Source organism: Ursus arctos, unplaced genomic scaffold, assembly GCF_023065955.2.
Source record: "Ursus arctos isolate Adak ecotype North America unplaced genomic scaffold, UrsArc2.0 scaffold_4, whole genome shotgun sequence".
Classification (NCBI taxonomy): Eukaryota; Metazoa; Chordata; class Mammalia; order Carnivora; family Ursidae; genus Ursus; species Ursus arctos.
The window spans coordinates 12,151,148-12,173,193 of record NW_026623056.1 but is presented as its reverse complement, the minus strand read 5'-3'; the positions used below and the strand labels follow the sequence as shown (position 1 = coordinate 12,173,193).

Genomic DNA, 22,046 nt, shown 5'->3' with positions numbered 1-22,046 from the left:
ATTGCATGGTTGTTTATTCACCACCACCCATCACTGCTCTGTAAGATTATAATCCATGCCCACTGACCTGTGATTTGCCTATGGAAGCCGTAGACTTCTTCTCCACTGACTTGGGGTTTGGCTATATGAAATGTTTTGGCCAACAGGATTTGACTGGACGTGTCATGACACACTGAAGAAAGAGCTTTCAGAGGCCTCATGTGTTTCTACCAGCTCTCTGGTTCTTCTCATGTCATGAGAATTGCCAAGTCCCATACAGGAGCTGATTCTTCAGCCTGGAGCCTGGAACAAGAGGACCTAGGGAGCTGATCCACAGCATGTTATTAATAAAAGCAAGAAATAAAACTTCATGGCAATTACCATTGGGATTTCAGAGTTGTTTGCTTTTACAGTAAAGCTGACTTAAACATTGTGGTCTAATTTCTTTTTTTTTTTTCTTTCAGCTCCTGAAAAGCTATTCCAAATCCAAACCTTTGACTTATAAGACTATTGTCACATCATGAGCTTCAAATATCTATTAAACAAACATCTGAGACTTGCCTTCTTCTTTTCCCCCGAGGCAGGGAAGGAAATACCCTCGCTGTTTGGGAAGAGGATAACACCAGAAGTAGAGGACATGGAAATGAATGTTTTGGACAGAGCTGGAGGGTGAGGTACTTCAGTTAATATTTCAGATTGTTATCCTGACATACAGAACTGAATGAAAGAATGAAATATACAATTTGAAAACTCCCAAGTTATGTATCCTTTCTGTGCTTAAGGAATTTGTAGGGCAGATTAGTGATTTCTTTAAGTAACTATAATATGGAGTGATAAATATTAAGTGTGTCACCCAGGTGTGCAGAGAAGTGCTATGGAGCTCATTGAAGAAGAGGCCTTGAAGGATAAGTAAGATTTTAGAAATACAGGGATGCGGAGAAAAAGCACTTTGCACTCAAGATGCAGGTAGAGCTAAGTTACAGAAGCAGGAAAGTGAGTGCCATAGATGGGGCCTATCCACGAGTAAATGGGTAAATACGAGTGACTCTGTTTTGTTCATTATAGAAGACCGGTGGGAGGGACAGGTTGGAAAGGCTAGCAGAGGTCCTGTTGCAGTCCTAGCTAAAGAGTGTAGACTGTGACGTGGCTAAAGACCATGCAGAAAAGGGGCTGGAAAGTGGATTTCAGCAGCATTTATTATTATAAAAACAGTGTGTCCCTTTAAGATTTTGACACATAAAGTACATATACATAAACAGAGAATCAATTCAGAACAATTCTGTTTTCTACCTAGGCATGATAGATTACTCTCCCCCAATGGCCTGTGTACACTAGCTGTCTGTGTATGATTGCTAAACAATCATTGTATTTATGAAGTCATTTCCGGAAAACAGTCAATCTGGTTTGTTGTTGGTGGTACTGGATGGTGTGTTTCCGTCAAAGAAACAGCCTTAATTTCCTGCAGCAGTTGCCTACTACTAGGGTACATCTTGCTGTACTTAGATCTTCTTGACATTTTAATTAATGATTAAAAAATAAGCACATGGCCATGTGAATATACTTAATGGCACTGACCTGTACACTTAGAATAGTGAAAATGGTAAATTTATGTATATTTTGCCACCCCCCCGAAAATCTTTCTATGGAATAGTTTACAAATTAATAGAACTTTAGAGCTGGAAATTCCCGAGTTCATCTCTCAATGCCAACCCTACAGGTGTCGAGGTTAACTAGGAGAAGATGTGACATTCTAGCATCAGCCAATCTCTTCCTGGTCTTTTCTGTCCTGCAGGTAAGGATCCAGGGGTCAGGAGAAAGTCTGCTCTACCTCTTGCCCACCGTAGTACAGGAGTGTGTGTGTGTGTGTGTGTGTGTGTGCACACGCGCGCACACACGCGCTCTTGTGTGATTGGAGACCACTTAGCCGTTAGTCACGCTCTTCTTCCTCCACCCTGGGGAGAGGTGCCGTTTAGAGGTTCTGTTACAGCGCTTTAAAGGATCCTGGACAATTTGGCAGGACCTTAGGCGGCAACCAGCTGGACTGAGGGCGCGGCTGGAGTTGAAAAGGTCTGGATCTCAATGACAGGAGATGAAAGTTGCAAAAGCTCTCCCCAAGCATCTGCTCTGGATCAACTTTCCAGGGTGTACGTGATTAACAGCTCTTAGGACCTGTCCGCGGGGTGGTGCGCCCTTCTTCTGCCTCAAGCTTGTTTCCCATCCCGGCTCCAGCGCCGGTGCGCTCGCGGTGCCCGCACCTGTCCAGCGCGCACCCGGCCTGTCAGGGATGCGGGAGCCACCAGCGCGGCTGCCTCCGCCACTACTGCTACTGCTGCCGCCGCCGCCGCCGCCGCCGCCGCCGCCGCCGCCGCCGCCACCGCCACCGCCACCGCCGGGCCTGCTCTGCCCGGCACATGCGCAGTGGTGACGCCGAGCCGGCGCCTTCAGTCTCCTCCTCCGCCGCCTCCCGGTTCCGCAGTCACTTCCTGCAGCTGTTTCCCTGTGGGTCCGGCTGGACTGACTTTTGACAGTCAGCGTTCAGCTGCGGCGGGGGCTTGGCGGGGGCCAGCCGGGAAAGTTGCGCCGAGAGAGGCGGAGTTGAGCCGGGCCGAGCCGGGCGCGCGGGGCAGACGGCGGCGGGCGCCCCGGGTGGACGCGGCGCCCAGACTCCCTGCGCGTCCGGAGGGTTCCGGTAAGTGCAGGCGATCGCGAGCCTCGGGGCATTTAGGACGAGCCCGGGAGCGAAGGCGGCTAGCGGTTCCTTTCGGGTGCGGGCTTTCCACCTGCCCTCCACGTGACAGGCTTGCGCTGCTTTTATTTATCTGTTTGTTTTTGAGCTTTTCACGTGTACCATTTGGATCATCTAGGCGTGCTGCTGCCTTGGCCCTCGCGCTCCCCCCGCCCGGTGGGAGACGGGGGATTCCATCTTCCGTGATGGCATCCTTACGGGATTGAGGTGCGTGTGTGTGTGCGCTCGTGTGTTTGCAGGCACGTATTAGGAATGTAAGGTATATGTGAGCGATGCTGAAGTGTCTGTAGCTTAGATTCAAATGTGTAGACGATTCCCTTGGATTCGGAGCCGTCATAGCTGAGACTGGAAAACATTCGCCAATTCACCAAGGCCTCTTCTCCCCCAGATCCCTACCTTCTTTTGAGTCTTCCTTACATGATATACCTTGCCTCAGCTGATTATTTTTCTATTTCTCTCTCATTCCTTCCCGATGCGTTCTGATGACCTCTGATTAATGCTCACCGTTTTCCCCTCGTTTCCAGAATTCCCAATTACTGTACAGACTTCCCTAGTTTGCTGAGGTGCCAATAACCTGTTCCTTTACACTGTTCTCTTTCCTCTAGATTTCTCCAAATGAGAAAGTGATTGTCTTTAATACAGTATGTGAAGAGTAGGCCCCAGTCCAGTCATGAAAACTGTGCAATGATCATCCGTTTTCTTTAAACAGGGTACACCACGGAGCTTTGACTTTATTGTCTCCTCAAAACCCCTTCCAAACCAAGACATTAACCACCATAAATCCTTCATTTATGTCACTTCAAGCATCAAATTGAATGGTTTTTAAGATCTGAGGAATATTTTATTTACATCAGCCATCGAGTTAGTTTCTTTTAATCTAATGCAGTAGTTGAACGGATCCGAGTCGCCTATGCTTTGGGTCTCTCTCTATTCCACCATTCATGCTTTCACTAAAGGCTTGGTTTTATTTCTTTTCGATTTATGCTAGTTTTTGTTTGCTAACATAGTAAGACCTGATGTAGTTGTCATGCACACAGCCTTTTTGGGAGTTACATGACCATTTCGATTGTTGAATATTACAAGAAATAAATTTGGAATATCTAGCTATTCTTTAAAAATTATAAAGATAAAATGTGATAATGGGTACATCTGTACTTGGCAAGAATTTTTTCTGTAATGCAGGGGATTTTATCACTTCTGGAAGGGGGCTTCTTGTACCTCTGGGCTTTGAGACTGGCCTTTATTTTGATGGAAACCTGTAGGCAACACTGGGGAGATGCGTGCTGGAATTTCCTCAAGTGGGAGTGAGCTTTCATAAAACAAGTCCAGACATGTCTAGGCAATCGGTAGTATTTGATTTTGTTTATATTGTCGATTTCCTTTATCCAGATGTTTCAACACCCTCCTCCATTTTCTCTTCTGAACTGGCAACTTGTCTGTGATGGTTTGGTATCAGTATGTCTGTGTACAGGTGGTATGTGTCGTCTTTTAATACTATGAATTGTTATAATTAGGTGGTTAACTTTTTGAATAAATGGTTTTTGTCTCCTTAGTTTTCCTTTTTAAAATGTCCATGCCTGTCTTTGCTTGATTTAATTGAGAGGAATAATATGATTACAGAGAATCTGACTTTTTAAAGCCCTAAATCTGTATTGCTTTTCTTCATGTTCCCAGAGATGTGGACAGCATACTTCTGTTTAAGAATAAAAAAATATTGTTCTGTTAAGTATTGTGATGAATGAGAAGTATTGTTGAATATTATGACTAATTTTTGTACTTTGCCTTTAACTACATTATTTTCCCATCACCCTGATACCTCTGCTGCCCCCAGACCCTGAATTTAGTATAAAAGTTGTTACTTGATTGCAGTTTCCATGTGTATACTTATTAAATGTGGTAAAACAGACTTTTAACTTTTTAAAATTTTGGTTAATTTTAGTAAATGTATTATCGTCAGAAAGTATACACATTTCTCTTGTAGATGGAAAATTTCAGCAGTTTAAAATAGTCATATTTTATTGACCAAGGAAAGAGGTTTTTAATAGTATTGAGAGAGTGGAAGGAATAGTGTATTTTGGAATAGGGATTTTAATTTGGGTTAATTAGAATCATGGGAACTCAGAACGTGTACTGTGGTTCATTTTGAGATACTCAGGGCTAGAAAGCACCATCTGGGTGGGAGGCAGGAGAAATCATATATAAAATCGAAGAGGTATTGGAACATATTGGATCTTTTCTGAGCGAAACAGAATAATCAGTTACTTAATTAAAGGGAAAAGGAAGTTGCTGAAAGACTGGGGAACTAGAATTAAATGGGGGCTTCTGACAGTGTGATCCATTACTTCAGAGGACATTTACTTGATACATTGTTTTATGCAGGTAATTTCTGACTAGAGGGAGAGAAGATATTCTGATTTTATAGGGGACTCATGAATATGGTTTAAGGCCATATGAGGTGGGGTCCTAAGCGCAAGGGCCTACAGGAAGCAGGTAAGTAACACAATACAGCCAGCAGGCTGAGCGGGAAGGAGGTGCCCTGGAGAAGACAGACCTGGCTACTGGGGACAGTGCCTCTCTGCATTAACTAGCCAATTTTCCGTGTAGAACCGTGTGTCAAATATTGCCAGATCATCCTTTTATCAGGAGAAGCCATGAATCTCTTGATTTTAAAATGTTGATGACTAATTCAGTTTAAAAAGTGAAAGCAAAACACAACACGTATATTCCAAACAGAGCACATCTGAGGCTGCCTGTGGCCTACTGCAGCCTCTGCTGTGAGGAATCATTGGCTTACCTATTTAAATACTACTGGTTGATGGGAAGGAACTCTTTTATTTATTTTTTGTTACACAGTAACCGAGTTACTCCGAGACTTCCTTGATATTTTGCTAGCTCTGGAAGTGTTGTAAGGGTTCTGAGACATGGAAGTCTTTATTTTGCTCTTTTTGATTCATTTGGATGGAAAGACTAGTTTGGATGAAAAGGAGACATTTGCTGAGGTTCTTAGCCAGTGGTGTTTTTGTCTATGCATAATTATCATCGAGGGTATTTAAGTGTAAGTGTGCCTGAGGGAAGGGGTCTGGACTAGGTGACCTTTGATGTCCATTTCAGCCGTGTGACGTTTAGATTTAATTAGCCATGGATGCAATGCTATTAATGTTCATGGGCCAGAGGGACCGCAGTTGGAGCTGTGCCAAGCAAAATAAAGCGAAATCTATAAAGCTGTTCTCCGTGGAAGAGCATAGTGTCAGTGTGGATTAACAGACTGAGGAAGTCTGCTAGATGAGGCGAAAAGAAATCCCGAAGGTGGTTTGGAGAAGTAGAGGAAAGGGTCAGATGGTGTGGTCATTTACATGTTGTATTGCTGAGGTTGCAATTTTAAGTGAGCTTTTTTTTTTTTTTTTTTTTTTTTTTTTTTTTCTGTTGATTCAGATTTGAAGACCTGAGTTCTCATCGCCCATTGGATTATGCCCAAGACTTTCCTACCCAATGATCCTCTTGCAACACGCCGGGCTTCCTCTGCCTAAGCGGCCCTCATCCTCTCCTCCTATGTCAGTAGCCACCAGGTCTACAGGAACCTTGCAGCTTCCGCCACAGAAGCCTTTTGGGCAGGAGGCTTCCTTGCCTCTGGCAGGGGAAGAAGAGTTACCTAAGGGAGGGGAGCAAGACTCTGCCCTGGAGGAGCTATGTAAGCCCCTGTACTGCAAACTCTGCAATGTCACCTTGAACTCCGCGCAGCAAGCCCAGGCTCATTATCAGGTAAGGGGAGAAAAGAAAGCCATGGAATTTAGCAAGAGAACCTTTTAGGGCTTTGCCTATTTCAGAGTCTTCTCTCCAGATATGACCAATTGTGCCTGGAATAATCAAGATGGCTCAGTGAACAACTAGACATTAGTTTGTTTGATTAAAAGCCTAATGTTCCTACATTAAAAGAATGCTTCACTTTTCACAGAAAGAGATCTCAACCTAACTGTGTGGCTTTTGATAGCTTACTAGTCATTGTAGGCTAATGTACATCATCTATGCTTGTGTACAAACCTGTGAGCCTAAGGTGAATAGTTTTTGAAGTGTGATGTACCAAACTCAGTTCAGTGTCAAATTGTTTAGGAGAATTAGCCTTACGAATATTCTCTTCCAGCTGATACAGTTTGCATTAGTTCAAGGTAATCCGTCAATGAATGTTATGCTTTTTCTCTTTGACCTCTGACTTTTCCTATATAACCTATCGCTGCTAAAGAAAACACAGGTATTTTTCTGTAGTTGGAATAAAATGAAATTGGAATATTGAACCTTACCCTTCATAGGAAACGTACTCTGAACTGATGATCATTTGTAAGATTTAAAGCTTTCACCTCCATGTAGAATATCTAGTGGAAAGGACAATTTTAAAGGGTGTTATTACCTAAGAACAAATAGAAAGCTAACCTTTGGCAAGAAACAGAGAGTACAGTATTTCTTTTTATTCTAGATTGCTATCCGTATACAATTATGTAATTTCCTTTTTTGGAGAAAGGAGACCCGAGAAGCAATTGAGGCCAAACGCCACTGAATGAAAGGATGTCTTCTGGGTCAGCATTGATTTGACTCTTTATTCTCTGCATGAATAGCTGCAATCATTAGACATCTGGTAAAAAGATGACTTACACACGTATTTCCTCTATAGTGACGCTCTGTCTCTAACGTAAAGTTATTTACTCTAGGTGGAAATCTTTTTTCTGTTTTGTTTGGATCCTAAAGACTGATGATTGTGTCACTTTGTGATCGTACCTCAGAAATACTTTGGGGGTGTATTGTTTTCCCTGGGATTGAGGGGAAGATATACTGTGTTGCTTCCCTGGAGTTCCCTTTGTTTGGGTTTGTTTTGCCCTCAGGTGCAGAGCAGTGAGTTAATTATATCTCAGATCCTGGCACCTGTCCTCAGTGGTGCATAAAGGCATCTTCTGGTTTCATTTTTACACTTCCTCCCCCTCCTTCAACCTCACTCTCATTCCCTCTGTGTACCACTCTCCAAACCATAGTGGTTTGGTACAGGGTCTTCCTTTGCCTATTTTGCCATTTGAGGGGAGTCGGTTAGGATGATGCTTCTGAAACCCAAGACCCAGGGCTGGCTTTCCTCTTCATTTATTCCTGTGAAACATTCCTGTGATAGCCTAAGACTCACTTTGAAAAATCAAGCTTGAGTTCTAAAGTTTTGATTTGTAGTTGTATAAAGCCCCTTGTAAGTCATTAGCTTGAGAGAAAACCCACTTTTGTGCCTTTTAAAGAAGAGTTGTTTACTTTTATGAGGTAAAATTCTTGGGCAATGTGTAATTTTAATATGTGTGTATGGCTTGTACCTCTATCTCCTGCCTTTTTTTCCTTCTAATATCACTTTGTCTCTCTATAGACAGTGATGGATGCTTCTGGTTATGCATAGAGAGGATTCAATTTGAGCAGGGTCATTGGATTATAAGGCTTAAATTAGATAAGAAACAGAATGTGCATTTATTTGGGTTTTTTCTTTGATTCTGCATCTTTGTGTGTGTGTGTGTGTGCTCTGAACTTGTTAGTTGACAAGATTAGTAATTATACTTAATTTCAGCTCTGTCCATGATATGGTAAATATAGGAATTAGAAAATATGAGACTAGGGAAGGGAAACTTAGGTAAATGTCTCAGTAATCAGGATTTTTAAGTGCAAAAGTTGAAGGAGAAGGACAGCCTGTCATAGTGGATAATTTAAGCAGCCAAAAATTAGGGTAAAGGTAAAGAAGAAGCTAGTGGGTATTAAGAAAGTAGAACCTAATGGAAAATTAAAAGTTTGGTTTTTTTTTTCTAAGAGTTTGTTTCTAAGAGCTTAGAAGCAAAGATTTGAATGAAATCCATGTTATTCTTAAAGAGGGAGATTTTTTTCCTTTACAGAGAAATAAGCCAAAGCAGTTAGTATGTGAAAGTATAGAGCAATTTCATTAGGATAGTATAGAAGAAAGTTAACTTTAGAAGTAAAATCTGGATTTCAACAAGAAAGATATGGTCAAGATGAGAGAGTGTGGATCAAAGAGTAGATCAGAATAATAAACAATCAGAGCATGAACATACCTTGGAGGTGGGTGAACCTACCATAGACAGGAAACAGAAATGTCAGCCTGAAAGATGCGTCAAAGGCATCATACACGGTACATAGATGGGCAGTGATTTAAGAAGGTTACTGAAGACAAGGGTGGGACCAGTGAGTAAGGCTTACCAAGAACCAGGAATTACGTAGATTGGCAATGGTTGTAAGTAGACCAACACAACGAAGTGGTAGATGAGATGATGGAAAGTTTTATTTCTGAAAACCTGCTTTATAATTTTTAATACAGAGTGAAGCCAAGACTACAAATTCACTATTTCAGTTATGTGTGAGATAAAAGGGGTCAGTGGTAGCCTGTTTATAAGCTAGAAACACGTTTGTGTAAAGTGATAAATCACTGTGATTACATTTCTCCAAATGGTTGGGTCAGTTGGTGCCATTGTTGAAATCGCAAAGTTTCAAATTGCCCACGGTATTGTAAACAGCCTTCAGTCTGGGGTGAGCCGTGTTATACTAGAGTCTAACTAGATCATATTCCAGAAATCCAGCACACACAATGGAAGCTGCTCGATAAATACTTCCCTTTAAGCTCACTCCCTTCTTTCTCTGACATTCCGCCATTCCTAAGTTGGGGCTGCCTTAGCAATGACCCATGTGTATCTGTGGTCACCACAGATTTAGTTTAATTCTCAGGACTTGGCACCCAGTCAGTCTGCTTTAGAATACCCTGCATTGTTGTTTTATTTTTAATGAGATTACCTATTTTTACAGTCTCAAAATTATGGCTTTAGTTATATCTTAAAACCTTTGGAAGAAAAAACATGTCTTCATTTTATTAAAATCTGTCTGCAGGCTTCAGGTTACTTAGGGCAAGCCTGGCACGGAGTAACACAACACTGTGTTTGCAGCATACATGCCCAGAGGAAGAACTACTTTGGATAGAAGGTCATTAACAAATAAAACGAGCAAAAAACAAAAGTGGATAAATTTTGCTAGGGCATCCACAGCGTAAAATAACGTCAACCAATTTATCTGCTAATTTGCGTGTCCATTTGAAAACTAACTGCTCATTTACTCAAAGTACATTTCTAAAGTTTGTCGTAAATGTAGATTCCTATTTGTAATATTTAGCAGCCAAATAACAATGTTCCATATTCATTAGATTAATTTGAAAGGGAGACAGGATGCAGGTTAAAAGAAAGGTAGTTCTAGAGTTATGAGTCTGATTGTAGTGATCTTAATTCACCATCCAGAGAATGCAATTGATCTTATCCCCAAATTTAGAATACTGATTTTAGCACTTATATTTTAACATTGGCCACTCAGGTTGGGATGGCATGATCAGCAAATCGGATCTCAGCTAATTTTATGTTTTCAAAATTCTCCCACGTGGTTGTTTTCCAAATGAACTTGCAGTGGACTGAGAATCGTCAAATGCTCTTCATCAGGGGACAGAAGTTCTCCATGACGCTGCTGGTAGCTGCGTCTCGCCAGCTGTCTGCCTCCCCATCCCAGTGCCCCTACCTCATTTCTTCTTCGTTCCAAAGAGTACATATCTCTTCTTCTGACAGGCTGATTCCTCACTTTAACTCTGGATTTCCTCACCTGTCATCACTTCTTTACCTCGATCAAATTAAAAACCTGCTCAAGTTTTTCTATGTAAATAAAAATAGCAACAGCAGCCTTCCCTTTGCTTTATTTAATCCCTCTGGTTGGCAACTTTTCTCCTCTCATTAGAGTTCTGACAGGTGTAATTGTCCTCTCCTGGTCTTCATTTCCTATCCATTCTCTAGCCCGCCACTGCATTCTGGTTTCATTCCAATATTCTACTGAGAGGGTCCTCTCCATGCTCACCTGTGACCTTACAGGCCAAATCTAGCTCTTTCTCACTTGACCTTTTGTAGCATTTGCCACGGGTGGCAGCTTCCTCAAAACATTTAAAGAAATTTTAACTCAAAACAATGCCTATGGAACAAAGGGCGTATAATGGAAAGCAGCAATCACCTGTGCTCCCTTCCTCTTCCATCCCCACCTTTTCTTCTCCATTTTTCCTTCCACCTCTCATCTTGCCTTGGCTGTTTTACTTTGACACTGTTAAGGTTAATCGCATTTTTGTTTACTCAAGAATCAAATTAAATTTTCCATGCTCTATTTGTAGGTTGATTCTCGTTGGACATTGACGTTCAGCATTTGCATTGCTGTCAGCAGGGAAATATTGTTCACTGCAGAGCTGTTTTCTTTCCTGTGTTTCCAATGTCACAGTCCCATGCTACTCAAGAGAGATGTTCAAATGGATGACCCTTTCTCGAATGCCACCAATAGCTTAAAATCATGCCCTTTTTAAAAGGTTTGTTTTGTATGTGGATTATAACGAGAAATAACCTTTTGTTTTTCCTTGAGTTTCTGTCACTTTAAAAAACAGGGAGAAGAATCTTACGCATTTATAGAAAACAACTACTAGCTTCTTAATCTTTTTTTTTATTGCTTACAGTCCATTTTATTCATCTTCATTAAATCCACTGATTTCTTGTTCTAGTTTGGACTAGTTTCATAACTGGATCATGACTTCATTGCGTAGCTTATTGTACATCCTGGAGTTTTTAATTGCCTTTCTTCTTTTCCCTTCTTTTTCTTCTATAATAGATCTTTAGCATCACCACATTTCCCCTCCAAACTCGCACACTTTCTATTGTATGGAATCCCTGCTTTATCCTAGATCCCCCATCACCCTGTTCCATTTGCCACTGGTTGCCCCCGGGGTTTGCTGCACAGCTGTTGAATTTGGATTTCTCTTCATTGCCCTTTGGCTTCGGCTACAATTTTCTAAATATGCAGGCTTTCTTTCTATTTTTCAGTCTCGTTTTGTTGGAGTACGTCTTCACGTTACTTGAAGGAAGAAAGAATAAATATAAATGTATGTTACAACACATCTCCGTCTTTAAAATAAAGTGAGAGAGTAATAAGAAATTTTTTTGAGCCTTTGTATGTCTAAAAATGTGTGTATTTTGTCTTCATATGTGACTGTTCATTTTCCAGTTGAAAATTACTTTTCCTAAGAATGTTAAAGGGTGTACTTAATTGTGTGTGCATGTGTGTGTGTGTTTTGTTTTTTTGTAATCTAGTATTGATGGAGAGAAATCTTACTCTGATTCTTATTCTTTTGTGGGTGACCTGCTTTAATTTTGGGCTTTTTCCCCCCTGGAAGCTCTTAGGCTCTCCTTTTGATCCTTGATATCTGAAATTTTACAGTGATGGATGTGTTTAGTTGTGCGTCTTTTTTTTCATTTGTCTTGGTCAGCACTAGTTGTTCCTTTCAGTTTGCATATTCCTGTTTCTCTTGAGCTCTGGGGAATTTTCTTTGATACTGTTTCCTTGATAATATTCTTCTCTGTCTTTCCTCTGTCTCTTTTCCTGGTAATTCTATTAGCGCTAGCCTGGGCTAGCTGGATTGATTCTTTATATTGCTTATCTCTTCTCTCTTTTATCATTCCTTTATTCCTGAGAGGTTCTTGAATTCTAACCCTATACTGAATTTTTTAAAAAAATTTTGACATTTATGTCCTTAATTTTTAAGGGTCTTTTGATTTCTTATTGTTCCTTTGCTAGCATCTGTTTGATAGGCTATTAGTTAAGAAGATGAAATCATGGACTTTGGGGACAGACTAGTCTTCTAATTGTAGTCTTGCTACTTACTAGATGTGTGTCATTGGAAGATATATTTCCTCCCTTCTCTGTGTCTCTCTCATGAAGAAGAATTTGATGATGATACTAATGATACCTGCACATTAGTGTGTATAAGACATTTAGAACAGTTGCTGGTATCTGAGCTGGTCTTTAATACTGTTGGATTTTCCTAGGGTGCAGTGGAGCATGGTGGCATGGCTCTGGAATGAGGCTGTCCCCAGCTCTGCTGTTTACTTGTGGCTTTGGGCAAGTTTTATTTTATTTTATTAACTTTTCAGTTTGAATAACATTTAACTTACAAACCAGTTCCAAAAGCAGTACAAACAATTCCTGCATGTACCTCATCCAGATTCCCCAAATGTTAATATTTACATAACTATCCTACAATTCTCAAAATCAGGAAATTAACCCTGATAACAATAATATTATCTAATCTACAGACTACATTTCACCAATTATCTAATGGTGTCCTTTTTTCTGGTTCCAGGATCTGATCCTGGATGAAATTTTGCTTGTGGTTGTTTTGTCCAAATTAATGGACAGGTTTAGCTTTTCTTTGCTTTTTACAGTCTTGCAATTTTTGAAGAGTTGTTCTGTAGACTATCCCAATTTGGGTTTGATTGATGTTTTCTCATGATTGAATTGAGGTTATGTGGGTTTTTTTTGGCAAGAATACCGCATGGGGCACCTGGGTGGTGCAGTCGTTAAGCGTCTGCCTTCGGCTCAGGGCGTGATCCCGGTGTTCTGGAATCGAGCCCCACATCAGGCTCCTCTGCTGGAAGCCTGCCTCTTCCTCTCCCACTCTCCCTGCTTGTGTTCCCTCTCTCGCTGGCTGTCTCTCTCTGTCAAATAAATAAATAAAATCTTTAAAAAAAAAAGAAGAATACCGCAGAAGTGATGTTGTGTCTTTCCCACCGCATCATATTAGGAAGGATGTGAATATTTTGCATCACTGATACTATTACTTTGGTCACGGGCTAAGATGGTGTCTGCTAGGGTTCTTCTTTGTAAAATTACTGTTTTTCTTCTTGTGTTTAATAAGTATCATGTGGGGAGATACTTTGAGACTATGTGAATATTTTATTTCTTATGGTGTTTTCATTCAGTAATTTTAGCATTCATTGATGATTCTTCCCTACCGTGATTACTACTGTGGTGTTTGCCAAATGGTGATTTTTCTGTTTTAATTATTCTTTCTACATTTATTGGTTGGAATTTTACTTTAAGGAAGAACTTTCTGCTTTCATTCACTCATTCATTCAATCTCCATGGATTATGGATTCTTATTTTTATTCTGGGATATAATCTATTACTATCATTATTTATCCTGATGTTTGTTTTTTCCAGATTTGACCAGTGTGAGTCCCTTCAGGTTGGTGCTTGTGTCCTTTTGACATGTCCCTGTAATTTTTGTCATACTTCCTTATTTCCTGAATACAAAAGATTTCCAGAATTTTCTTGTATTTTCCCCATGCCAGCCATTTCTTCAAGGAGTCAGGTTTCTTTTTATTGGAGAATGGTATTTAGAAACCAAAATCTGAGTGCAGGGTGTGCATTTTGCTACTGGGATGTTATTGTTTCTAGATCTTCTCAGTGATAGAGCTAGTAATATTTATCTTTGTATGCACACATTTATATTTATCTACATTCATGTATGTTGAAAACAGAGTTCAGACTGATACTTCCAATTTCAATCAACGCAATTTCAATGGAAGGATGAACCTTCCATTTTTTCTTTATGTTTCACTCCTTTCTTTGATAGGGAAAAATCTAGGCTTTCAGTTAACTACAAACCACACACATACACACTTTCTCTTCCTCTCTCAGTATGTATAGTTTGGAGTTGAGAAGCTCTCTCCCCATGAAAAACAAACCTACTAACCAGGGGATAGCATTTGTGTTTTGTTCTTTTTGTCTGTAGCATAATATATAGTCAAAATACTGTTTTACAAAGTTACTTAGGTTACAAAGTTGCTTCCTGCTAAGGTTCTTGTTTTGTAAAGTTACTATTTTTCTTTTTGTGTTTAATAAGTATCGTGGGGGAGATACTTCAAGACCATGTGAATAGTTCTTTTCCTTCTCTCCCCATTCCCTATGGTTCTGTTATTCATTTTTCTATACAGTTAGGTTTGTTTGTTTCTATTTGTATTTCATTTCGGGTCCTTCCCAATCCTTGTTGACTATGATTGTTTTTCTAAGTTTGTGAAATGTTGATATAGTTATAAAAGTCAGAACTATACAAAAAAGTATATGTAGAGAAGTGTCACACCCTACCATCATTTGTAGTCCATTCTCATTCTCCTATTAGTCATACATTTTTTTTGTTTTTTTCTTTTTTTTTTAAGATTGAAATGAATGGATTTTATTTTTATTTTTTTATTTTTTATTTTTTAAGATTTTATTTATTTATTTGACAGAGAGAGACAGCTAGCGAGAGAGGGAACACAAGCAGGGGGAGTGGGAGAGGAAGAAGCAGGCTCCAGCAGAGCAGGGAGCCCAATGTGGGGCTTGATTCCAGGACCCTGGGATCATACCCTGAGCTGAAGGCAGATGCTTAACGACTGAGCCACCCAGGTGCTCCTATTTTTATTTTCTGAGAGAGAGAGAGGGCGAGAGAGAGCGAGTGTTTCAGCAGGAGTGGGCAGGAGCAGAGGGAGAGAGAATCCTAAGCAGGCTCCATGCTCAGTGCAGAGCTTGACGAGGGGTTCGATCTCATGACCCCTGAGATCATGACCTGAGCTGAAATCAAGTGTCAGACACTTAACCTACAGAGCCACCCAGGCATCCCTTTATACATTTTTAAATGATTTTACTACCCTGTTCAGTTATTTAATGTGTTACTATCTGGGTTTGTCAGTTTTTAATGGTATCCCAGCTAAATTGCCTATTGCATAATCAATGAACTTATTCTACCTTCTTCTTCCTTTTTCTGTCTCTTTTTTGTTGCATTATTTCCATTGTGTCATAATGAGTAATATTTGAACATTAATCTTTCATCCTCATCTCCACCTTTAATTTAGTCTTTGATCTACAATTATATCTATGAAAATACTCACCATCAGCCTTTTTGCTGAAGTTTTCCCAGTCATTTCTTAGTTGAATGAAGCCCCCAAAGATTCCTCAAGCAGGACTTATGAGTACTGAATTCCCAGGGTTGTGTACTTTTAAAATGCTTTTCTATAGTCTTGACCCTTGATACAGGGATAGTTGGCTGTACATAAAATTCTTACTTCACACTTTCATTAAGTTAAAAAAAAATACTTCTCAGCTAATGCCTTGTTTTACATTTTATGGATGCCATTCTAATTCTTATGCATTTGTAAGTTATTTGATCTTTTTGCCTGGAGAGCTTGAAGTGTCATACCTTTTAAAGATATACTTCAGATCTCATTGTTCTAGATTAATTTTCCCAGATACCCGGTATGTCTTTTCAATATGCAGATTCAGGTCTTCAGTTACTTTTGGACAATTTTCTTGGGTTATAGTTTCAAATATTAGTTCTGTTTGCTTGATTTGTGTTTTGTCTTCAGGCACTCTGGTTTAACATAAAGTATTTCTTCTTTACCTGTCTCCCATTTCCATTGCTTCCTCTCTGGCCCTTTAAATTTTTTTCTTCATATTGTTTTATTTTTGTGATTGCATTTCTTTCTTTCTTCAGTACCTCTTACTGCGTTTTCATTTGTGTCTGTTTTCCTTTGGCATGTATTTACTTCTCATTTTTGATATAATTCTCTTTTTTCTTTCCTGAGTTTAATTACCTTTTTTTTTTTTTTTTAAATTTCTTACCACTTTGGCCATTTTTCTTTGTACATTTTGGATTCCTGTTTGAAGGTGATTTTTCATATCCCCAATTCTTGTTCGAATATATTTAATTCAGTTTGGAGTTTTGTCTTAATGGTTTTCTTCTGTTTCATGTGTTTTTTGGGGGTGGTTTTCACTTGCTGAGATACGTTGATTTTTTTTGGTAGTGACTTTGTATTGACTCGATTAGTTTTCATCTGTTCATTATGTGGATTTTGGGTGGTTTATGAGAGTCTTAATTCAATGGCAATCTCTTTTATAACCGTAGCAAAGTTCACTTCTTCAATAATTTTTTTTGTTTTTTTTTTTGGTGGTGGTGCTGGTGGTCAGGAAAGGGTTTGTATGTCCTCCAGATTTTTTTTGCTCTTTTCTGTCTTGTAGGATGCTAGCTTTTCCTGTTTTGCTTTTTACCCCCCTTCACCTTCCAGTTGCCAAAAGTGAGCTCCCTTTTTTTTGGCTCTTTCTCCTCCAGAAGCCACTTTGCCACTTCAGGTCACGTGTACATTTAAGTCCCTGCACAGCAGTCAGTGCTCTGCCACCAGATCATGGTTTAGTATCTACAGACCTAGGGTGGGTTTATTCTTCTTGGTGGTGGCTTGAAAGCAATTGTAGGCCTGCTGCTAGCTCCCTCTTCTGACTTTTCTGCAGTTTTTGTCAGACTGCTCTTGCTTACTGTGAATGCTTGTGGCAGGAGCATGAGTGATTGCTCACTGGGATTTGATGTTTTTTCCCTTTTTTACTTACAGTTACTTTGAAGTCTGGGCATTCTGTGGCTTCTGGTTCTGTGGACGGCATGGCTTCTGTGTATTTTATTTGTTTTCCTGATTGTTCTGTATTGTTTGTAGAGGGCAGATGGGGACACACAAACCCAGGTACCTGCTGCCAAGCTTGCTAGAAACTCTTGGGCAAGTTTTTAACTCTCAGAGTTTAGTTTCCTTACATGTAAAATTCAGATAATAATTATACCTACTTGATAGAGATTTCATGAAGATTGCAGGAGTTAATATTTATGAAGTATTTAGAATATTGTCTGTGATGTAAGTGCTCAAAAATTGTTAGTTGCCATTATTATCGTAATGTTATAGATGTAATGTCAGCTTGAAAACTGTGCTGCTTTGGAAGTAAAATACTTGATACTATCTAAAGTTACCCTTCCTGCAGTACTGTGTACCTGTCTTCTGCCTTTTCAGGGTCAGGCTCTAGTGCCTGCACCAACTGTTCTTTGGTTCTTACTGACTTCCTTCTGTTGCCATGCAAACGAGCCTAAGGAAAACCCCTCTTTAAGACCAGACTTCCATCGACCCATTTCCCCCTTCTAACTCTCAACCCTATCTCCCTGTCACAGAACTCTTCTGAATAGTTGGCTATACTGGTTCTTTCTACTTTCACATCTCCCATTGTCTCCCCAAGCTACTCCGTGTGACCTTTTAACCCCTAACACTGCTGAAATGGTTCTAACAAAGTTACTCTTGATCTTTCATTTTAAACCCAAGCATTACTTCTCTGTCCCAATGTTACATACCCATCAGTAGCATTCGACCTGATGAACACTCCTTTTTTTTTTTGTTAGTGTTGTTTTCAATTATTATGAAATACTTCAGACATAAAAATGTGCGAAAATAATATAATGAACATGTATATTGCCATTTAGCTGAAAGAGTGAAAACTATCCATTCACCTGAAGCCCCCAGGCATCCCTTCCCAATTGTATCCTCTCCTGTGCTCCCAGATGTAGCTACTATACTGAATTGATATTTATTGTTCCATTACTTCTTTTGTACTTCTGCTACTATGTGTTTGCTTATGTAATATGTGGTGGTTTTCATGTTTTTAACTCCCATATTAAAAAAATTATTCTCACATATCTTCTTTTGCAACTTGTTCTTTTCATTCAGCATTTTGTTAGGAGAGTCATTCATGTTGCCATGCATGGCCCTGGAATGTTTATTTTCACTACTGTTGTTGTATGAATAGACTATAATTTCTGCATTACCCTATAGATGGGCACTTCAGTTATTTTTTATTTTTTTAAAGATTTATTCGTTTATTTTAGAGACAGAGAGAGTTTGAGGAGGGGGAGGGGCAGAGGGAGAGGGAGAAAGAGAGAGAAGCAGACTCTCTACTGAGTGTGGAGCCTGATGCAGGGCTCATTCCATGACCCTGAGATCATGACCTGAGGCCGAAATCAAGAGTTGGACTCTTAACCGGCTGAGCTACCCAGGTGTCCCGACACTTCAATTATTTTTATTTTTCAGTGTAACTAATAGTCCTCCTAGGAACATTCTTATAGATATCTCCTTGTATGTGAGTTTCTGTTTGGTGATACCTAGAAGTATAGTTCCTGGGTCATAATGTATCTAACTAGATTCTTCTTTTGAAACACCTTATTCTAGGCTTCCATAATACCCCACACTTGTCCGGTTTTCATTTTATTTGGTAGGCCAGACATTCTTAATCTCATTTTCTGGGTCCTCATTCTCTATATTATATTGTACTAGGGCTTTGTCCTTAGCTGTCTTCTGTCTCCAGCTTTGATCTACTCTGATTTATTCCCCGTGCTAATCCCAGGCTGATTTTTATCAAATGCAATACAGTCATAGAACTACTTTGCTCAAAGTCCTTCAGAGGCTCCCTTCTGCCTCCAAAGTCAAAGATCTGTTTCACCATTAAGCCCCCTCAGTATCTCGACTCCTGCTCGTCTCCAAAGGATCCAGAAGACCATCTGTCCTTGTGGCTTCTCAACATAGCAGGCTGGGCTTTTGATCATAGTATTTTCTCTGTTCACAGTTTTCATTCTCCTCACGCCTTGCCTGCCTGGTAAACTTTTGCTCATTTTAAAAGATGACTTGATTTTCTCCTTTTCAGGGAAGCCTTCTCTGACACGTTTAGGCAGAAGTAAGAGATTCCTTCTCTCTGTTCTCCTAGCAGTGTATTCATTATCTCCATTACAATACTTGGTTCATTTACCCAACAAATTTTACTGATTGCCCGCTATATGCTAGAAACTGTTCTAGACATTGGGAATAGAAGAGTAAACAAGACAGGTCCTTATTTTCAAGGAGTCTACTTTCCAGAGAGTATAGAAGAGAAACAAACAAGTAAACAAACAATACCATTTTAGATTGTTCTAAGTGGCAGGAGGATAAACCAGACTGGTAATGTGATGGAGAGTGTGTTGTGCAGAGTAGGGGAGGATGGTGGGACACTCCAGATTCAGAGAGATGCCATTTGGGTTAAGATCTGAAAGGTAAGAAGGAGCTAACCAAGCAGAGATCTGAGAGAAGAACCTTCCAGGCAAAAGGAACAGCAAGTACAAAGGACCTGGAGCTAGAATGAGTTTTATTTCTCATAGTTCTGGAGGCCGAAAGTCTGAGATCAGAATAATAGCATGGTTGGGTTCCGGTGAGGTCCTCTTCCACACTGTAGACAGCCAACCTCTCCTTGGATCCTCACATGGCAGAATGAGGGAGAGAGAGCTCTTGGACTTCTTTTTATAAGGGCATTGATTATCCTCATGACCTAATCACCTCCCAAAGGCCCCACCTCCAGATTACATCACACTGGGATTAGATGTCCACATATGGATTTTGGTGGGATGCTATCATTCAGTCCATAACAGAGGTGGAGATAGATAATTTGGGAGCTACTAACTTGTCAATTATATTTTAAAGCTATGAGACAGGGGAAAATAATGTGATGAAGAAGAGGGCCAAGGGTGGAGCTTTGGATGTTGGAGCGTTGAGAGAATGAGAAGTGGTGGGGTTACAGGGCATCGTAGTAGACAACAGAAGGGAGTATCCACGGTGTTGTGCTGCCTAGAGTTAGAGCAGAGGGAAGCCACAGATGTGACCCCTGGATTTGACTCCCTGGAGGTCACCGTGACCATGGCAGAGCACCTGTAGGGCATTCCAGTGGTCAGAAGGTAGAACTCATCTCCTTACTTTAATTGACTGCTCACACATCTGTCTTCTCTTGAGTGTGTGCTGGTCCTTTTTATTTCTAGGGCTTAGCATATACTAGATGGTGAATGAATGTTTGCCTATAGGTTTGAAGTTCACAGTGCAGTCTGAAGAATAACACATTGTTTCATCTCATTTAGAATGCTTTCAGACCACTGGCCCTTCCTATCAGTTTCTATCAGTTCAAGGAATATAACAATGTGAATAACTACTTAAACAAAACATGCTGAGAGAGGCGAATACATTTTAAGAGAGGTTCCCAGTGCCTCCTGAAGCCATCCTGAAGTAGTCAAAAGGTCTTGCGTTGGATTCAGAGGGCCTGCCTGAGGCCCTGGCTCCGCAACCTGGCCCAGCTGAAGGAAGGTGCCAGGGCACGTCCTCCACACTCCATGGATTGCAGCTGCTCAGCTGTCATGTGTGGATAATATTAACAAATTCCTCTTACAGGAGTTTTTGTGAGCAGCAAATAAGCTAATGCACACGAGGGTCCTTTGCAAGTAAAAAGATACTCTGTAAGTGCTATTTTTGTAAAAATAATTGGATTATCCATTTCATTACTGACTTATAAAATAGATTAGATCACAGTGTAATAAAATTCGTATTTAGGCAGTGGCATATGAATGGCAAGTTGGGGGAGGAAGTAGATCACTGGAAAATGTGATACTTTTCCAGAAATATATAGGAAATTAATTTCTTTTGGCTTTGTTCCCTTCTCTTTCCCAGATAACTCATTCTGTTAGAACCGAGGCATCGACTCTTATTTTAAGATCTGGTGGGCTCTTTGCCCCAGTGTTGCATATATCTGAAAGAATAAAATGTAATTAATATTGCTTGGGTTTTTTCCCCATTTTTCTGTTTTTTTTTTAATGAATACATTAATTTAAGTTAACACATTTTTTCATGGTGATTACTCATTTCATTTTACTTCTAGGGTAAAAATCATGGTAAGAAACTCCGAAATTACTATGCAGCCAACAGTTGCCCTCCTCCTGCCAGAATGAGCAATGTGGTAGAACCCACGGCTACTCCAGCCGTTCCTGTCCCTCCGCAGGTGAGACACACGTATCAGGGTGGGAGTTGTCCTCTGCACACATGCTCATGGACGAAGTTTGTCATCCAGGAGCCCATCAAGGTACAGTTGGGCAAATACTCCTGGAAGGTTCTACCTGGCACTTTTAACTCCTCGAACTGTAGTGCCGGGTTTAAAGCATGCCAACATCCACGACCTGGAGATTTCCATTGGCTTTGGTTGTAATGCATGAAATGAAGAAAGAAATATTGTTACATGTGTCTTTCTCTTTGCATTTCTCAGAATTCTGGGTTAAATGACCCTAAATGTCTAGGCCATGCCCTGAATGAAAAGAGAGGTTTTTCAACATTTTTTTTTTTTTTTTTTTTTTTAAAGATTTTTATTTATTTATTTGACAGAGATAGAGACAGCCAGCGAGAGAGAACACAAGTAGGGGGAGTGGGAGAGGAAGAAGCAGGCCCATAGAGGAGGAGCCTGACGTGGGGCTCGATCCCCTAACGCCGGGATCACGCCCTGAGCCGAAGGCAGACGCTTTAACCGCTGTGCCACCCAGGCGCCCCGGTTTTTCAACATTTATTTCTTTATTGTAGTTAATCCCATTTACTTTATATTTTGCCTTCCAGCAAGGTCAGTCTTTGGAGAGTGCCCCTTTCTTACCTCTATGGAGAGAGCCTGTATAAACTTTTTCTGGACTTCGGTATACTGACACACACTTGAGATCCAAGTTCCTTTCACTGTTTGGTAGATAAAGCAGGTGTTTTAGGCAAGATAATGCTGTACTTTAATAGCCTCTGAA

General features: G+C 40.3%; 1 protein-coding gene across 4 annotated transcripts in view; it reads left to right on the top strand.

The window, feature by feature from the left end:
• Positions 1-2,448: 2,448 nt before the first annotated feature.
• The window catches only part of ZMAT3 (zinc finger matrin-type 3), a 32,632-nt gene continuing 13,034 nt past the window's right edge, over positions 2,449-22,046 (top strand). For 2 of the 4 annotated variants that reach the window (XM_026498386.4, XM_026498367.4), the window contains exons 1-3: positions 2,449-2,668; positions 6,158-6,484; positions 21,152-21,271. In XM_026498386.4, the coding sequence (XP_026354171.2) occupies positions 6,215-6,484; positions 21,152-21,271 (390 nt within the window). In that variant the 5' untranslated portion in view covers positions 2,449-2,668; positions 6,158-6,214. The other 2 variants (XM_048215122.2, XM_057306665.1) reach the window with 2 other exon arrangements.